The sequence below is a fragment of the Amphiura filiformis genome, chromosome 7, assembly GCF_039555335.1.
Source record: "Amphiura filiformis chromosome 7, Afil_fr2py, whole genome shotgun sequence".
NCBI lineage: Eukaryota > Metazoa > Echinodermata > Ophiuroidea > Amphilepidida > Amphiuridae > Amphiura > Amphiura filiformis.
Window position 1 is genome coordinate 53,447,542 of NC_092634.1, and position 17,618 is coordinate 53,465,159.

The 17,618-nt window shown below is 36.6% G+C and overlaps 1 protein-coding gene across 2 annotated transcripts in view; it reads left to right on the top strand.

Annotated features, from left to right (window-relative positions):
- LOC140157337 (phospholipid scramblase family member 5-like) overlaps window positions 1-17,618 on the top strand; it is a 72,565-nt gene that overhangs the window by 18,385 nt on the left and 36,562 nt on the right. The window contains exons 8-10 of one of the 2 annotated variants that reach the window (XR_011859668.1): window positions 2,745-2,847; window positions 3,044-3,102; window positions 3,746-6,824. Coding sequence is in view for 1 of the 2 variants with exons in the window: in XM_072180492.1 (XP_072036593.1) it covers window positions 2,745-2,847; window positions 3,044-3,102; window positions 3,746-3,790 (207 nt within the window). In the remaining variant the exon portion in view is untranslated. Of the gene's footprint in view, window positions 1-2,744; window positions 2,848-3,043; window positions 3,103-3,745; window positions 6,928-17,618 lie in introns of those variants that run through there. The other variant, XM_072180492.1, reaches the window with a different exon arrangement.

Consider the following 17,618-nt stretch of genomic DNA (forward strand, 5'->3'; position numbering starts at 1 on the left):
TTATAAAGCACCCCACACTTACGAAAGTGGTACTAGTGGTTAGCTATGACCCTCCTCTAAACATTGATACCCAACAAGTACCAACATTCCCCATAGCCTAGAAGTTATGACGTCATAATGAAGCCCGCCCTCGAAAAATCATGATATATCAGAATACACACAAAAGTATAGGAAAATTGAAATTTTGCTAATTTTTTTTAGAAAATGCTATTTTGATGGGGTTTTCTGTAGAATATTGTGGGAAATGACAATTCTAAGCTACATACCAAATTAGAAGTCAGTAGGACTTCAAATATTTATGTAAGAGCAGTACAAATATGCCCAGGTGGCAACCACCCCCCGTACCCGCCATCTTTGACGAGCTACCCTACCCCCGGGGAAGGTGGTACCCCCGGGTTTTTTTTATGTCAAAATAAGCGCAAAGGATGAAAGGACAACTACCTAGAAGCCGTAGGTCCCATTCGTTTGCGTTTTTATGCGACGAGGAACAATCCGTTAGGGGGGTGGTAACCCCCCTTGGTAGGACGAGGGTTAATCAAAGTGGTAAACACATATTATTTAGCCCAAAGGTTAATCTAGATTGATCTGAAGTACTTTACCTTTCATATAGTAAATATGGATTTCACTCGAATATTGATCATTTTGCAGGTTTTCGAGTTTTTAACTCGAAGTACGCTCATTTTGCAGGTTTTCGAGTTTGTTACTCGAAATGCGTTCAAATGAACGAAGTTCGAGTTTAACTTTCCTGTTGCAAATGATACATTTTTCGCACACGCGGCCCTTAATCAAAGTGGTAAACACATATTATTAGGCCAAAGGTTAATCTAGATTGATCTGAAGTATTTTGCCTTTCATATATACTGTATATAATAAATATGGATTTCACTCGAATATTGATCATTTTGCAGGTTTTCGAGTTTTTAATTCGAAGTACGCTCATTTTGCAAGTTTTCGAGTTTGTTACTCGAAATGCGCTCAAATGAACGAAGTTCGAGTTAAACGTTTCTGTTGCAAATGATGCATTTGTCGCACATGCGGCCCTTAATCAAAGTGGTAAACACATATTATTTAGGCCAAAGGTTAATCTAAATTGATCTGAAGTATTTTGCCTTTCATATATAGTAAATATGGATTTCACTCGAATACTGATCATTTTGTAGGATTTCGAGTTTTTAACTCGATCTACGCTCTTTGCAGGTTTTCGAGTTTGTTACTCGAAATGCGCTAAAATGAACGAAGTTCGAGTTAAACTTTCCTGTTGCAAATGATACATTAGTCGCACATGCGACCCTTAATTAAAGTGGTAAACACATATTATTAGGCCAAAGGTTAATCTAGATTGATCTGAAGTATTTTGCCTTTCATATACAGTAACTATGGATTTCACTCGAATATTGGTTATTTTGTAGGTTTTGGAGTTTTGAACTCGAAGTACGCTCATTTTGCAGGTTTTCGAGTTTGTTACTCGAAATGCGCTCAAATGAACGAAGTTCGAGTTAAACTTTTCTGTTGCAAATGATGCATTTGTCGCACATGCGGCCCTTAATCAAAGTGGTAAACACATATTATTAGGCCAAAGGTTAATCTAGATTGATCTGAAGTATTTTGCCGTTCATATATAGTAAATATGGATTTCACTCGAATATTGATCATTTTGTAGGTTTTCGAGTTTCTAACTCGAACTACGCTCTTTTTGCAGGTTTTCGAGTTTGTTACTCGAAATGCGCTCAAATGAACGAAGTTCGAGTTAAACTTTTCTGTTGCAAATGATGCATTTGTCGCACATGCGACCCTTAATCAAAGTGGTAAACACATTTTATTAGGCCAAAGGTTGATCTAGATTGATCTGAAGTATTTTGCCTTTCATATATAGTACTCGAAAATTGCAACTCGATACTCGAAGATTTCAACTCGATACTCGAAGATTTCAACTCGATACTCGAAAATTTCAACTCGATACTCGAAAATTTCAACTCGATACTCGAAAATTTCAACTCGATACTCGAAAATTTCAACTCGATACTCGAAGATTTCAACTCGATACTCGAAGATTTCAACTCGATACTCGAAAATTTCAACTCGATACTCGAAAATTTCAACTCGATACTCGAAAATTTCAACTCGATACTCGAAAATTTCAACTCGATACTCGAAAATTGCAACTCGATACTCGAAGATTTCAACTCGATACTCGACAATTGCAACTCGATACTCGAAAATTGCAACTCGAAACTCGATACTCGAACTCGAAACTCGATACTCGAAGATTAGCAACACGCCATTCATACGACGTGTACTCAGGCTTGAAAAAAGTGATTGTTTCAAATGCGGTGTCATTGTAAGTGGAATAAAGTAGCTGTCCATTGATATGCAACACAATATGAAAATGCCACAAATAATCAGATAATCTGAGATATAAATGCATGAAAAAACTCTCCGAACTTTTGTTTTAAGGTTTGCAAATTGGAAACCCAATAATTTGGCATGTACAAGGGGGCGTGGAGGGCACAGATGTTTTGGCAGGCTGAGAAGGGGAAATCAGTTTTTGGCACGCCGTTTGGAAATTTTACCCACGTACCTGTGGGAGCTCATAACTATTGCAGAGCCCCTAAGCTCTGCATTGTTTAGAACCTTTGGCCATTGACTTGTTGGTGAAGATTTGGTTATCGACTCTTATTTCGTAAAGACAAAGACGTGAAGGAAGAAGTGAATCTAATCTCAACTTCATTCCTTTTCTCTTTTAGGTGACAAATCTAGAGGAGACGTCTACCGTAGGAAAAGTTAGCAAGCAGTGGAGTGGATTTGTGAAAGAAATGTACACACAGGCAGACAACTTTGGAGTAACATGTAAGTGAAAGCTTTGAAATAGCCATAAAGCATTCATTCATTCATTTAAGTTTACCCTTTCATTCATTTGTTCATCCAATCCTACATCCATCCTTGCCATTTACTTCAATCATCCATTCTTTCCTTCCCTTCCTCATTCATGTATATACACCACATCATGATATTTAGCAATAAACGCCTTTCTTTTTCATTACAGTTCCTATGGACTTGGATGTAAAAGTGAAAGCGACATTGATTGGAGCGGTATTTCTTATTGTAAGTATAGACGTGGGTGGGAGTTACAACGTGATGCTACACTTAGAAAGGGAAATGATGAAAAAGGTCCAATCAGAAACTATAAACAATAAGTATTGCATAATTATTATAAATCTTCAGACAAAAGTCTAGTTACTACTTTCTGATCTTTTTAAAACAGATCCTCAAGTTTGTTTTATGGTCAAAATATCCACACAGTTTGACCTATTTCGGTTCATATTTTGAAAACTAAGCACAAATTAGTTATAAAAGTATAATGTAATCTTTATCAATTTAAAGTGTTTTTAGACTTTCAGACATTTTTAATTTTAGTTCCAAATTTCCAAGATACAGCTGCATTCCTTTTATCATTTACTTTCCAAAAATGTATGCTTTCATTACGTCAGAAGTTATAGTGAAAATAAGTTCAAACGTTTGCCGCCATACGACCATGCGTGCAACTTAACCCATTGATGTTCGCGCATGACTCTTTTGATGGTTGTGGTTCGTGGATGTGGTCGGTGCGTTTCGTATAAACTTGCAATCGTATTCAGTTGGCACAGAAGCTTACTGACGATATCATGAAAACAACTCGACAATATATAGCTACAATTTAAAGTGTACTTTCTTGTCATTTTAACTGATTGTTTCCCATTTCTTTCAGGATTTCATGTACTTCGAACAGAAGCAAAACAACAACAACCGTTAAAAAACGACCGAGGACTGTGAACCGCGTGTGAGCTGGAATACAAAGATAAGCGAGGATAGGAGGCTAAAACTTGTTTCTTGTGTCGCTGCAAAAATTACTTGTGGGTCCGCTAGTCCTGTAATTAAAGACAGAGATCAAAATAATTTATCGCGTCTGATGTCACTGTCAATTACGATCCTTGATTGGTTTGACACAGGTTAATCAGCGCGTAAAAGGAAGACCGATCTATCTGGTGCTGATCGGAGAAAAGGAATAGCAGCAAATGGCGAAAAATACGTACTTTTACAAGGCAAAAAGCAGCTTTTCTAGGCATTGTTGACATGGTGCCTTCGCCAAAGAAAGTTTCCTACTATAAAGACCTAACTTTTGAGATGGTTTGCATGTTTGAAGGTGCAAAATTAACAATAATGCGCCCGGTTGTACTGCCGCGTTCAGCAAGTCATCATCACGACACTTGTAAACAAACCGTGCTCGAATTTGATTGACAGATGACGTCAGACGCGATCAATTCTTTTTATCTCTGTCTTTAATTATAAGGCGCGGAAGTCTTAAATTCGTTAGTTCAAAAAGTTCACTTGCCCCCTAATCCTAAATCTAAGCCAAAGTGCAATTTTTACGCGCTTCGCACCGTATTTATTCCACTTTTGCACCATATTTCATCAGTTTAGCTTCAATATGGCAACATTTTTCGCGCGCTTCGCACGCATTTGTGCCTTAAACTTATTCCGTCGACAAAAGGTGATGGATCATCACTATACTTCAAGATATTGTTTCCAACCCCATCTTCCCCAATGTCAAAAAGGAATCTACGCCACTGCTTTTGGACTATCGAACCTTATTGTTGGACTAGCGAACAGCCCCAAAATACAGTAACATAATTAAATTTATAAACACTGAATACGTAAGAGCTAAAGCTTCTTGACATTTGTGGAACTTTTAGTTTTAGGAAGAGTCATTTTGTACCACATTAACGCCTGAAAACAGGAAGATTTATACGTTAACACATTAGGCTTTATTAGAGCTACAGCAGTTTGCGATAATAGCATGCTAATGGTGATATGCTTTCACACGTAGGACAGTTGGATCAATTCAGAATTACTTTACTGAATTCAGTTGCATGTGATAGGTGTGTGTTTGTATGATGCCTTCTTGTATTGGTGGTATAGTATTAATTTACTGAGAACTGAAATGAAAAGGTTTTATATGGATGGGTCAGCTTTATGTGGGGTGCGTTACATGGGGTGTGCGTGCATGATTATAATTGAAGACTGAATTAAAAAGACTAGTTTGCGTCTGAAGTCAGGGCAAAGGCGTGGCGTGATTGGTTGCTGACCTGCGCAGTACAGCATTTTTGGTCTAATTGACAGGACATCATACGCAAACAAGTCTTTTTAATTCGGTCTTCAATTATACTCGCTTCCTCAAAATTGGTATATAACTATTGGTCAGTTAAGGTCATACTATAGGGGGCCTATATCTTAAATGGACATATACCGTACTCCATGGCTTTCTAAAATATTAAACCAGTGCATCCTTTAAGATGGGTCATTGCGGAGTGAAGTGCGAAAACGCTTTCTTTTTTATTTTCTTATATTATTTTGTTAAGATAATAATTAATATTGTAAAGCAACTCAGTGTAATAGATAATCCATATTAATTAATGAACCATGTTTAGACCTATTGTAGAGGCCCATATGCTGTAAGGTCTTAAGTATACTGTATTTAATATTTTGAAACAACTTCTTTATATATTTAAAATTTGTCGATGATGATTTGTTTCTTATAAAATATATAGCTGGAACTGGACAAATGTATATCAACTTGGTATTTATTGTGATAGTATATGGTGGCCTCATGTGGTGTATAGTTATGTGGTGGCCACCTTAATTACGAACCGCGTAATTCTAGTTAAACCAAAGAATTGATACAACATTGCAGCTGTGTTGTCATATATAGGGCTACCCAATTGTGTAGAATTTTGCTCGATAAATAGGTTTTTCGTTTCCGAGACAATCTCCACACTGAAGGAATTTTAATTATTTTTGTATCCGGGCCGATCTAATTGATATTCTGTGGACATTGATTGGTCAATACATTGGGGCCTTAATTAATATGACGAATGAGGCATAATTGGACATTTAAATCGAGGCTGGTACATTAGCTTTACTGACTACTTTGAATAATTTTTTTATTGTTATGATTATAGGCATATATTTTGTATCTATAACTTAATTGTCTTTCAAAATTTAAAAAGTATTTATAACTTGTAACATGTTAAACGGTTTTGTGATTTGAAAACACTACATTATTATAGCTGTGAAGTTGTTACATTGCATACAGACGGATCCGTGATTACTGTAAACCGTCCCTATAAACCCAGTGGAGACTCTAATGCTCGCAGGGTGTGGTTAAAAATCGCTTGTGATCAAACGTTGGTAGCGATTGTTTAGTCGCGGCTAGCAACGTAGCGCGACTATGATACGGGCATTACGCGCTTCGCTGAACACGAGTAGAGTCCGAGGCAAAAAAAACCAAAAAATAAAAAATAAAAAATCCGGTTTGCACTATATAAAATAAGTAAAGTCTTCTTCTGTAGTCGTACTAATGCAAAGGGATGCAGACGGTATATAGTTATCCTGTATTCGTCACTATACGATATGATGGTTAAAACGGTTTTTATCTGCTGTTAATGTGGAAAATGTTGTAAGCTCAAAAGATGATTATACTGACGATTATGAATTCGGTGATAATGTACCAACTGACCGATATTATAATTGCATTGAGTTGGAGTGAATATCGCCGACTTGATATATTAGTAACATTGAACCAGATTCAAAAGCGGCATGGATTGTTCGACAACTCCTGTTGTCGAACAATCCATAACATGAGTGAGTAGTGTCGGTGATATCATCACATGAATCGTCAAAGATGAATTATTTTGTCCACAGAATTCTGTAAGAGTGTCGATAATAAAAGCATGAATTGTGTCGACTCGCGCCGTATAAGGATTGCAGCAGATTAAAAACTGGCTTAGGTTGCTACAACCCAGTGATGTTGAGTAATCTATAGGAGTATAAACAATTATACCTTGTAACAATTATCACTTTTTAATAAACTTTTAATGTATTAGAAAGAAATATGCTGTAATTTGTTGATTCTATCTATACATCTATCTATACCCCGTTTACACTGGGCGAAAGTCGTAATCGAATTCACTAAAGTCGTAATCGACTTAATTCGTATCATAAGTGTAAACAGGTACAGTCGTAATTAATCGTAATTCAAAAGTCGTAATTCCAATGATGACTTGTATCATCATTCATTTCAAGTGAATTCGAATAAGTCGTCATTAATTACGACTTTTCGCTAATGTAAACGAACACGTTGTTGAATTCGTATTTACCTGCCGTAACCACTGGTAACAAACGAATTCGATATTCGTGAATGCGAATTTCGAATCGAATTCAGCCGATGTAGTGTAAACACCCACCAAACGAATTAATCTGCTGTCGTAATTCAAAATACAGCTTTTAGTTGATTACGACTTTCGCCCAATGTAAACGGGGTATTAGTCTAGCCGAGCGGCGGCTAGACTCCTGTTTCTCAGCGGTTTCTTTCTTTCTTCTTCTTCTTTCTTTCTTTTTGTCAACATTTAACATAATTTGCTCTAGCTCCTTCATTATTTGACCGATTATGACCAAAAAGGGACCGTTTTTTCATTTTTTTTGAATTTTGACCAACTTCACCAAAAATATTTGAAGTTTGGCCGAAAATCAGGCTTTTTTTTTGAAAATTTTGCCTTTTTTGTCCATTTTTGGTGCAAATTTCTCAAAGTTGGTCAAAATTCAAGAAAATAAAAAAAACGGTCCCTAGATATTTTTATCTAGTTTTTAAAATTAATAAAAAAATTTTTGGCCAAACAATTTTTTTGTTACGTTGCACGAAAATATTTGGGCCAAAAAACCCGTTTTGGGGGATTTTCTCCAAAATTTAGCATTTTGGCCCAAATTGGACCTCACTGATGAATTCAGCAGGTCATTTCCAGTCTAAAAATGTATATTTTTATATTCTTTAGACTAATGATTTAGCAGTTATGAAGCCCGAAAGTTTCCATAATTCCAGGGTTAAGACCACCCTTAAATGTGACATGACCCATTTGGGGTCAAAGGCATGTGCTGCACGATTTAGGGACAGAAATATTTGCTCCGTTTACGAACAAAGCACTCAAACAAAGCACTGAAACACAGCAAATGTCGCCCTCATCGGATTCGGAGCGTATGACTACCATCACTTCGAACCATCCATACTGCAGTTACTGTCCGTTTTCCTATACACAATACACAGTGCTCTTTCCTATTGTCGCGTGACCTCTACAAATAGCCCTACGTTAAAAGTATGGGGATATGACTAGTTAACGTCGCTGTGTGAAAAATAACCGGCCAATATTAAAAGTACTCTTCTAAAGTTCTAGAAAATATAGTTTTTTAACATGTCCTAAATTTTTAGCTAATTTAGATGTTTGGAAATATTCGTACTTTGGTGTTTTAGTTAATGTTATAGGTAATAGAACATTGCCTAGTTAACGTCGCTGTGTGAAAAATAACCGGCCAATATTAAAAGTACTCTTCTAAAATTCTAGACAATATAGTTTTGTAACATGTCCTAAATTTTTAGCTAATTTAGGTGTTTGGAGAGGGTCGCACTTTTGTGTTTTAGGAAGGATATGTAAACGACAGATAAAACCAAAAATATGAAGAAATTATATCCAAACCGTGTTAAGTCAACAATCATTATGTTGCTCCTTTTCAAGAATGCTGGTTTACAAAAAGCACGCCATTGTCTCATTTCGTGAACAAAGGTACACATACCATTGTTTCCTTTCGTTTCCTTTATAATCGGTTACCCAACTGAAGCTATAATACCAGCTTTATTGCGATATCAGTTAGCAACCTGGACAACAGATTCTTTTGTTTAGCAAGGCTCACTCAGTCATTTAATGTGGCAATACAAACGATCGAATTTGGTGTTGAAATGAGCTAAATTTTGAGTTACACCTTTTCAATGTAAAATTAATTTCCTCGGCCAAATGAAATGCAATCATTTTTATTTTTTCAGTAAATGTCAGGTCAAATTGTAGTGCTTGATACTTATTTTTTTTTTTTTTTTCCTAGTGTTAAACTTAGGCGTGAAATTCAGTCATTTCGTGTAAGATTTTCGATTTTGATAGGCTTAAACTCTGCCCGCGAGCCTTTTCTTGGATCAACCTTTTAGCTTTTCAAAGTAATATAGTTCGCTAATGAAGGATTTTTCCCAACTTTCTAACGCACATCACCGTGAGCGATATATCATAGTTTTGTCAGAATTTACGTTTTGATTTCACCATTTTTTCACCGGCTGAAATTTTTTCAAAATCAACGCGTGAAATATAAGGCTAATAATACTAGCATTGTGGATCGATATCCCTGGGTTTAATAGGAATACCGGCATGATACAGTGTTGCCAGAACTTCAATATAGCAACGAAATTCCCAGGCCTAATAGCGCTCCTATACTGATCATGTTTATAGCACGATGAGGATATTTCATCATCACGTGAGTGATTCGGACCAATGTGTTGAAATTTGCTTCTCCTCAAAACAACTTTGCCCGAAGGCTTACATGCAATTGGGCAATATTTTAAACAAAACTTTCTTTTACAAAACATTATATTACGCTGTATGTTTTATGATCAAGCAAACTGTTTGGAACACACTTCCAAAGAAATAACCTTCGTAACGCCCCGGCGTAACTGGCGCCCCACACTTTCGTTATTTAAACGCCAGAAATAGATTGTCCTTATAAGAACCATCAGAGATTGTGGCTTATAAGAACCGTTCATTATCATTGTTAACTTAAACAGGTTTTTGTTTTAAACATCTTTATAAATTGATTGTTTTTATGTTTGTTTGTAAATTTCGTGCTTTACGCGCTTTGAGTTCCTCATCAGAGATTGTGCCTTATAAGAACCATTCATTTTCATTGTTAACTTAAACAGGTTTTTGTTTTTAAACAAAAACCTGTTCAAGCAATTATTTAAAATTGCTTGCCTTAAAAACAGAATAACTTGGATGTTAATACTTGACGTAGTGTTTCAATTGTCATGAAGGTGACTGGGTATGGTGCCTTTTGTTTGTGTTTGTTTGAAACTGCTTTTGGAAACCCACCGAAAGTCATAGGCCCTAATGAAGCAGCCAAAACAATACCAGGTTAAACATGGAAGTTTATAAAAACTTATTAAATAACCTTAAGGAAAAAAAAAAAAAACATTTGTGGCAACAATAAGCCTTGCATTGAAAGTCATGGTTAAAGTGTGTTGATTACCACACCAAAGTTTCCCTACATACACCCCACTACCCACCTCACACACCTCTGCACCCACCCCACCCTATAGGCCTACATGTACATGATATTACATAATAATATATAGCATAGCTATACATTTAGGTATAGCGCTTAATTATGACAAATATGGTTAGGCCTATATATAGGCCTACATGTCAAATTAAAAACAAACCCGAACACTGATGAATCTCTACAGAAACCCGAACACAAGTCTGAAGGGTGTAATGAAAATGGCAACCCACGATGGGGGGGGGGTGGGTAGGTCATACAAAATTCACATGGAGATAGGAGGGACAGAAGATTAAAATCCCCTATAATAACACGCTAATTTTTCTAGGTTTGGACCGTGGATTTTCATGAACCTCAAGCGTGCGTCTTTTAATACGGACTAACCTAGGTAAACAAACACACAGACAGACAAAATGGTTTTCATAATCATGGAATCCATATAAATTGAAATTGCAGGCTATCACGGGTGCAAATTTTTAAAATTCACCTCATTTACCAGAAAACCCAATTGGGGATTTGGGCTACCAAATCGCTAGTCGGGCAATCTTCATGATCTTTGCTTTTCAATGGAAAATTGCCCTGGATGACAACAATGAAAATATCGACTATTTCTGCTGGTTGCGCACTCGGAGATAAAAGCACCGAGTTTGACATTTTCAGAGCATGAAGGGAAAAAAGGGTAAAATAAAAACGGAAATTCTGACAAAACTATAATATATAGACCCACACGATGTGCTTTACAGAGGTGGGAAATATCTTTCTTTAGGCTGCGTTCACATAGAAGTATACTATTCGGGTATACGGTGCACGTTTTACGGTGCACGCGTATATAGTTCAATCGAGCAAGGCAATTTCATAGTACCGGGTCACATAAGGCTACGATCGCATAGAAGTATACTATTCGGGTATACGATGCACGTTTTGCAGGTGCACGCGTATAGATTAAATCGAGCAAGGTAATTTCATAGTACCGGGTCACATAAGAGCTATTCGAAAGGCCGTATACCTGCGTATAGTATAGTGTAGTGGGAATCGCGCGTGTTCGATTTTAGTGCAGCGTATAGCGTCCAAATTTTAAAAACCTAAACCATATGTGGGCAAATTCATTTTTTTAATAGATGCACTATCTAATTCTGCACATTATGACACCTCATTGAATGCAATGTGACCTCAAGAAGTAAATTTACAAGCATTTGATAAGACGAAGAAAATGGGTAAACTGACATACTCGCTATTCGCTCTACGAAATACGCTCATTCGATCAGGCTGAGTTCACATAGTATACTCCTATATGAACTCAGCCTGATCGAATGAGCGTATTTCGTATAGCGAATACCGTATACCGTATACTTCTATGTGAACTCAGCCTTAGCAAACTATATTAGTTTGAGACGCTAAAAAATCAATTCCGTAAAAAGCTCGCAGGCGGACTCAAGGCCTATAAAAATCAAAAATATCACACTAAAAGATACAATTTGATGCTTAATTTTAACACCAGGATTTAAAAAAATGTATATCCAAGCACCAAGTTTTTAACTGACATTACTGAAGAAAAAAAAAAATATTGCTTTATATTTGACCGAGAAAATTATTTTCATAGCAAAAAGGTGTATCTCTGAATTGTGCTGATTTTAACATGTATCGATCGACTTTTAGCGCGACTAAGCATTTCTAAAGAATCGGTTGTCCAGGTAGGTGACTGATATCGCACATGAAAACAGACACTTGTGCACAACCAGAGAAGATCCGATTTAATCAGTTGAGCTGTTTCAATGAGGGTTATCTTGGTTTAATAGCTTTTAATGGGGTTAAGTCCTGCACAGGTCGAGATGAATTCTACTGTAGACATGACTGCATCATGCGCATCCGCGTAAACGTTGTTGATGTACGATGCCTGGACTCGCTGCCAGATTTTTGGTTACGATACGTTTCAGATTTACAAAATTTGGATAGTGCCCTACTTTAGTAGGCCTACATGTACTGATGTAGTACTATGAACTAGAAGAGGTACATTGTACATAGGCCTATCGTATAATACGGCGAGGTATCAGGTATGTGCATGTATCACCTTTTATGCCCTATATGTAGTCCGAATAATCAGACCCAGAACAAAATATTAATTTCTGACATGATCCTGTTCTGGGTCTGAACTGTTTCCATATGAAATCTTGATGGCAAATAGGACAAAAGAAGCACAAATTCATTTGAAATATTTGCCTGGCATCCTTGGAAATCTGGGATCACGTGGGTGTTGCCATGGAGATTGTTATAATTGAAACTGACATTGACCCTTTTTCCACACTGGAATGCGCCCACACAAGCCCTGCAATTTTCGAATTCAGAACAATTTTATCAACAAAATTTTGCAGAAAATGTTCGACAGGCGATCATGCAAGGAGGCTTATGAATAGGCTTAGGGTTAGCTTACACAAAATAATTACTTGAAGGTTGTACACCGCCACCCCCCCCCCCCAAAAAAGGGTAACTTGTTGAATCAAAAGCTAGAGGGCTGCAGACAGGTTCAAAGACCTATGAGAGCGCTATCAGAAAACTTTCTATGTATTATTAACCGAAATCTTATCGTGTTCGACCAGTAATGTGGAATTAAATTTAGTAGGCCTATATGTGGTCTTTACAGGGGGGTTCCGTGGTTGAACCTCTTTAAATGAGTTGGGTTAACTCAACACCCAAAGAAACCCCCCCCCCCCGTAAAATTAACCTTCAAAAACCAGGTTTTTTTCGGTCAAAAAAGTCAAAATTTGATCATTTTCGCGATTGACGAGGTTTTTATGCTTTCTAGGAAAATAAAGTCCAAAAATTTTGTAAAAATGTCTACTTTTTCAAAGTCAACCCAAGAGAAATGGCTACACCATTGAGAGCTATAAGATACATCTTTATCATTCAGACAAAATTATTATTTAAGTACTACGCCTTAATAAAGCAGTTTATTATATCGTTTTTTCTTTCATTATTTTGTATATGTAAACACAATTTTTATTACATTTTGCGACATACTATAGACGAATCCAAGTAGCCAAGTCATGGTCAGGATTTGGTCGGACATCTTTGGGTAGCCGCTAGCACCAACCTGGTGTTTTGAGCGCCCCATTGTGCAAATAAAAGCCGCCTAACACCTAGAGAAGATGCAAGGACGAGAAGTACATCAAAGCATAGATACCGCGTGTAGTTAATCCGATTATTATGTATTAAGGTGTAAAACGGGTGATGGAATGCAGTTTAAAATTTCCGCCAAGGCCGAATCATTTCACATTTTGAGTGCATTGCAGCCGACGGCTACCCAACTAAAGGCTGCTAGTCAGGTGTAGGAATGCGTGAATTTAGATTCGTCTATAGGGGCCCTTGCTAAGATAAATACCAAAAAAGTTGGATATGTTAAATTTGAAGAGTAAAGGCCTATCATTTTGGCGTATAAATGTATACCTTCAAAATGCTTCTTCTGCCACATATTATATAGTACAACTTATGATGTCGTTTGCATATATGCATCGTCTATATCACGCGCCTATAACTTGTGTACAGAATCGGGGTGAAAGGTCATTAAAGGGGTAAAATCTTAAAATTGCATTATCTGGACATCTGTAAGGGGTATGTGGCTCAAACTCGGTGCAACAAATCTCAGGACCACGGGAACATTTTGCAGGGGTCAGGTCAAAGGTCATGCAGAGATCAAATCTTAGAAAAGTATTTTCTGGACATCTGTAAAGGGTATGGGGCTCAAACTCGGTGACAACAAACCTCATGACCAGGGCATAGGGCCTGCACTTTGGCTCGACATTTGAAAGGGGCGTGAATTCATTTTTGGATACGCCCCTATTATAATTAGGTAATACTCGACTCACACACATTCCCTCTATTAATATGTATATACATGTACCACATGTAGTCAATCTGTCTGCTTTATCTGTATTGTGCCGTTCTTAAGCAAATACGGTAGTTAAACACGATTTCATCAAACATTATAACAATAGCTCTTTTACAGTGTGCAATCATCCCGGGCAATATTAATTGGGCAATAATAGAGGATGTGCGTGAAATTATTGATTGGCTCGATACAAAGGAATTGAACCGGTGTCCTTCACCGTAATCATGGCACAACACCTATTTGATCGTATTTGTGCATTTGTTATGTGTGTGAGACGAGCTGTCGCGTTAGATTGCAATAGCTTGTAATCATGCTTTTGTTGAATGAATTTGAGTACTCCGCCATATTTACGGTATGATACGTCATAATCTAGGTGATTATTTGCATTGGATGTCTTGAATACGCTGGCGAGGTTGTGTAATAATCGGATTAATGCTATAACAGTAGGTGAATACAAGATTTGAAATATATCGCGTTGCAAAGCCCCATTCAGTGATCCCAGCGAAAGTGAAAAAAAAATCAAATTGTTACTTTTATAAAAAATTTAATGAAAAAATTGGCACAAAACCCAAGAAAACGGCAGTATTGACGAAGTTGAAGCCCCATTCAAATACATGTAGCTAATTTATATATACTGTCAGTATATAAATTACAGATTCACGTAAATGCATTATTTTTGTCTTAAATAGGCCTACATGGCTTAGGGCTGAACCACTAGCAGAAGACACCAAGTTGATGTTTTATGACCTTTGACATTCTTTTGTGGCGAGTGACATGGTCAGTTCAATTCACGCCGAGTGTCCTTGACAGGTTTAACTCTGCTTCGGTGGTCATGAAAGAATTCAAAAGATAACCTCTGCCCCAACAATCCCAAGCAATTGTCTGAAACTGCTCTTCGGATGATGTATCATAAGAACTCAGTCGTCAAATGATGATAGTCATATAATGACCAAAAGATTATTACTGACTATATCATTGAAGACTGAGTTCCGCAGTCTTGTACAAAATCTGAATTTTGAGGATTTTTACGATCGTCCGGATGAAAAAAAAATCACTGAATGGGCCGTTAGTTCCCTCCTCTCCTTACACTGGCAATATGGATCAAAGAAAAATAAAGAAAACAAGAAAAAAAAAAAGACAAAGAAAAGAAACAATAAAAGAAAAACAAATATGAAAAGTTCGAACAATATTTGGTTTATAAAATTAATGTGACCGTGATGAGGCTCGAACTCACCACCTTCCGATTTAAAGTTCGAAGCGCTAGTGTACCAAATTCTGATGCCTTACCAAGTGAGCTGTGCTCCTGAGATACGAAATAAAAATAAAATAATACACTGTATATACCTGCTTGTGTCGGTAATTGATTTGCTCAAATTCCATAATGGTACAGTGCAACAGAGCAAAAATGCCCAAAATTTAAAAGCTATATAATTTATGACCACTATACACTACACATAAAAATACTAATACAAGGGAATTTCAACGTAAGAATCCAAACAATTAAGTACCAACATGCACAGCTTTGTCCTTATATCACATTTGGGTTTTTAACAAAATGTTATCAAACCTCTACTGCGATTGGCAGCTGCACAAGGCATCTCTTTGATAGCTGATCATGGCCATCCATTCAGCAAGTGGCTACTAACTGACCTTGACAGGCTTGAATGAGCACTGTCATCTGCTACAAAACCATCACACTCTAGGACCTGGTCACTCCATAATGCTACAGGGAGCACAGTACTTTGACAATGGAGTGAAAGACTATTATTATTGATTAGGCGCGGATTTTAAAAGTACAGCTCCTATGCGTGTATAGCAAAAAAATGGAATAGAATGTTTGGAATCATGTAACTAAAGTACTAAATGCATTCTGCAAAATGCGCTCTGACCAATTTATAAAGCATTTCATTAGCTTTAATTTGACATATTGTTTGACATATTTGGAATTATGGTAAATCATTAAATAAAATATTTATTAATTAATCAATTATGTCAATTAATTAAAAATTTAATGCAAATATGCATATTTTCTCTGACAGAATTGTAGGATTTGACAAGAGCCATCTTTCTTGTAAGTTTGATTCTTATAACATACCGGTATCGTATTGCGTCCCGTTATAGTTGCAGAAAAAAAATACGCGTGCAGGACACACATACGCACACACACACCCAGAGGATCGTACCGTTTTACAATCGTATAACATTCATTGGCGCTAGTAGTAGTAAATTTCAATTTTCTTTGCTTTACCTCACTTGTTCTGCTCAAAATTAAAAGGGGACATATCTAGCTGACAATAAAAGCTTACATTTTATGGAAATTATGTTTAACTATTTGCTTAAACAGCACAAAACAGATAAAGCAGACAAATTTACTATACATAGGCCTATACATGTATGGTATCATGCCAAGGACTGTTTAAGAATATAACATTAGATTTAAGATATTTACTTCGAGGACTGTTATTGATCAAAAATGTGAAAAATATCAAATTTTAATAATTTGTCATAAAATTTGTATTATATCGTGAATTTCAAAACATGAAATTTATTTGATATCAGAAAGACATTCTTCGTATTCAGAATGCAATTCGATATGTCTGATGTGCTCTCATGTCCCACAAAAATACTATCGAAACGCTCAAAACGCTCATTCCAGATCCCTTAATTTGGTTAATTTTCTTTTCTTGTTTTCTTTCTTTATTTTTCTTTGATTTATATTGCCAGGGTAAGAAGAGGGAACTAAAGGCCCATTCAGTGATTTTTTGATTTTTTTTCATCCCGACGATCGTAAAAATCATCAAAATTTTGGACATTATTATGACTATCATTTGAGGACTGAGTTCTTATGATCCGAGGAGCAGTTTCAGACAATTGCTTGGGATTATTGGGGCAGAGGTTATCTTTTGAATTCTTTCATGACCACTGAAGCATAGTCAAACCTGTCAAGGACACTCGGCGTGAATTGAAAGACCATGTCACTCGCCACAAAAGAATGTCAAAGGTCATAAAACACCACTTTTGTGTCTTCTGCTATCTAAAGGCCTATGGCTGATTTTGTACCTTTCGTCATTGTCATAGATGTGCTAACATAGCTTGCTAGTGCAGTGGTTCAGGCGAAAACCGTGTGTCTAAGACAAAAAATAATGCATTTACGTGAGTCTGTAATTTATATACCGGTACTGACAGTATATAAATTAGCTACATGTATTAGAATGGGGCTTCAACTTCGTCAATACTGTCGTTTTCCTGTTTTGTTTTTTTGCCATTTGTTTTTCAAAATTCAAAAAATTTATAAACGTAACAATTTGATTTTTTTTCACTTTCGCTGGGATCACTGAATGGGACTTTATAGAGCGGATTATTCAAAACTTGTTTTTACCTACTGCTATATAGTATTAATCCGATTGTTACATGACTTTGCCAGCGTATTCAAGACATAGGTTATGTAGGGATAAACTGTACATGGGTATAGAAGCCCTGCATGCTTTTTATCGATTGGCTCCAAACAAAGGATTTGAACCGGTGTCCTTCACCGTAATCACGGCGCAGTAGCCTA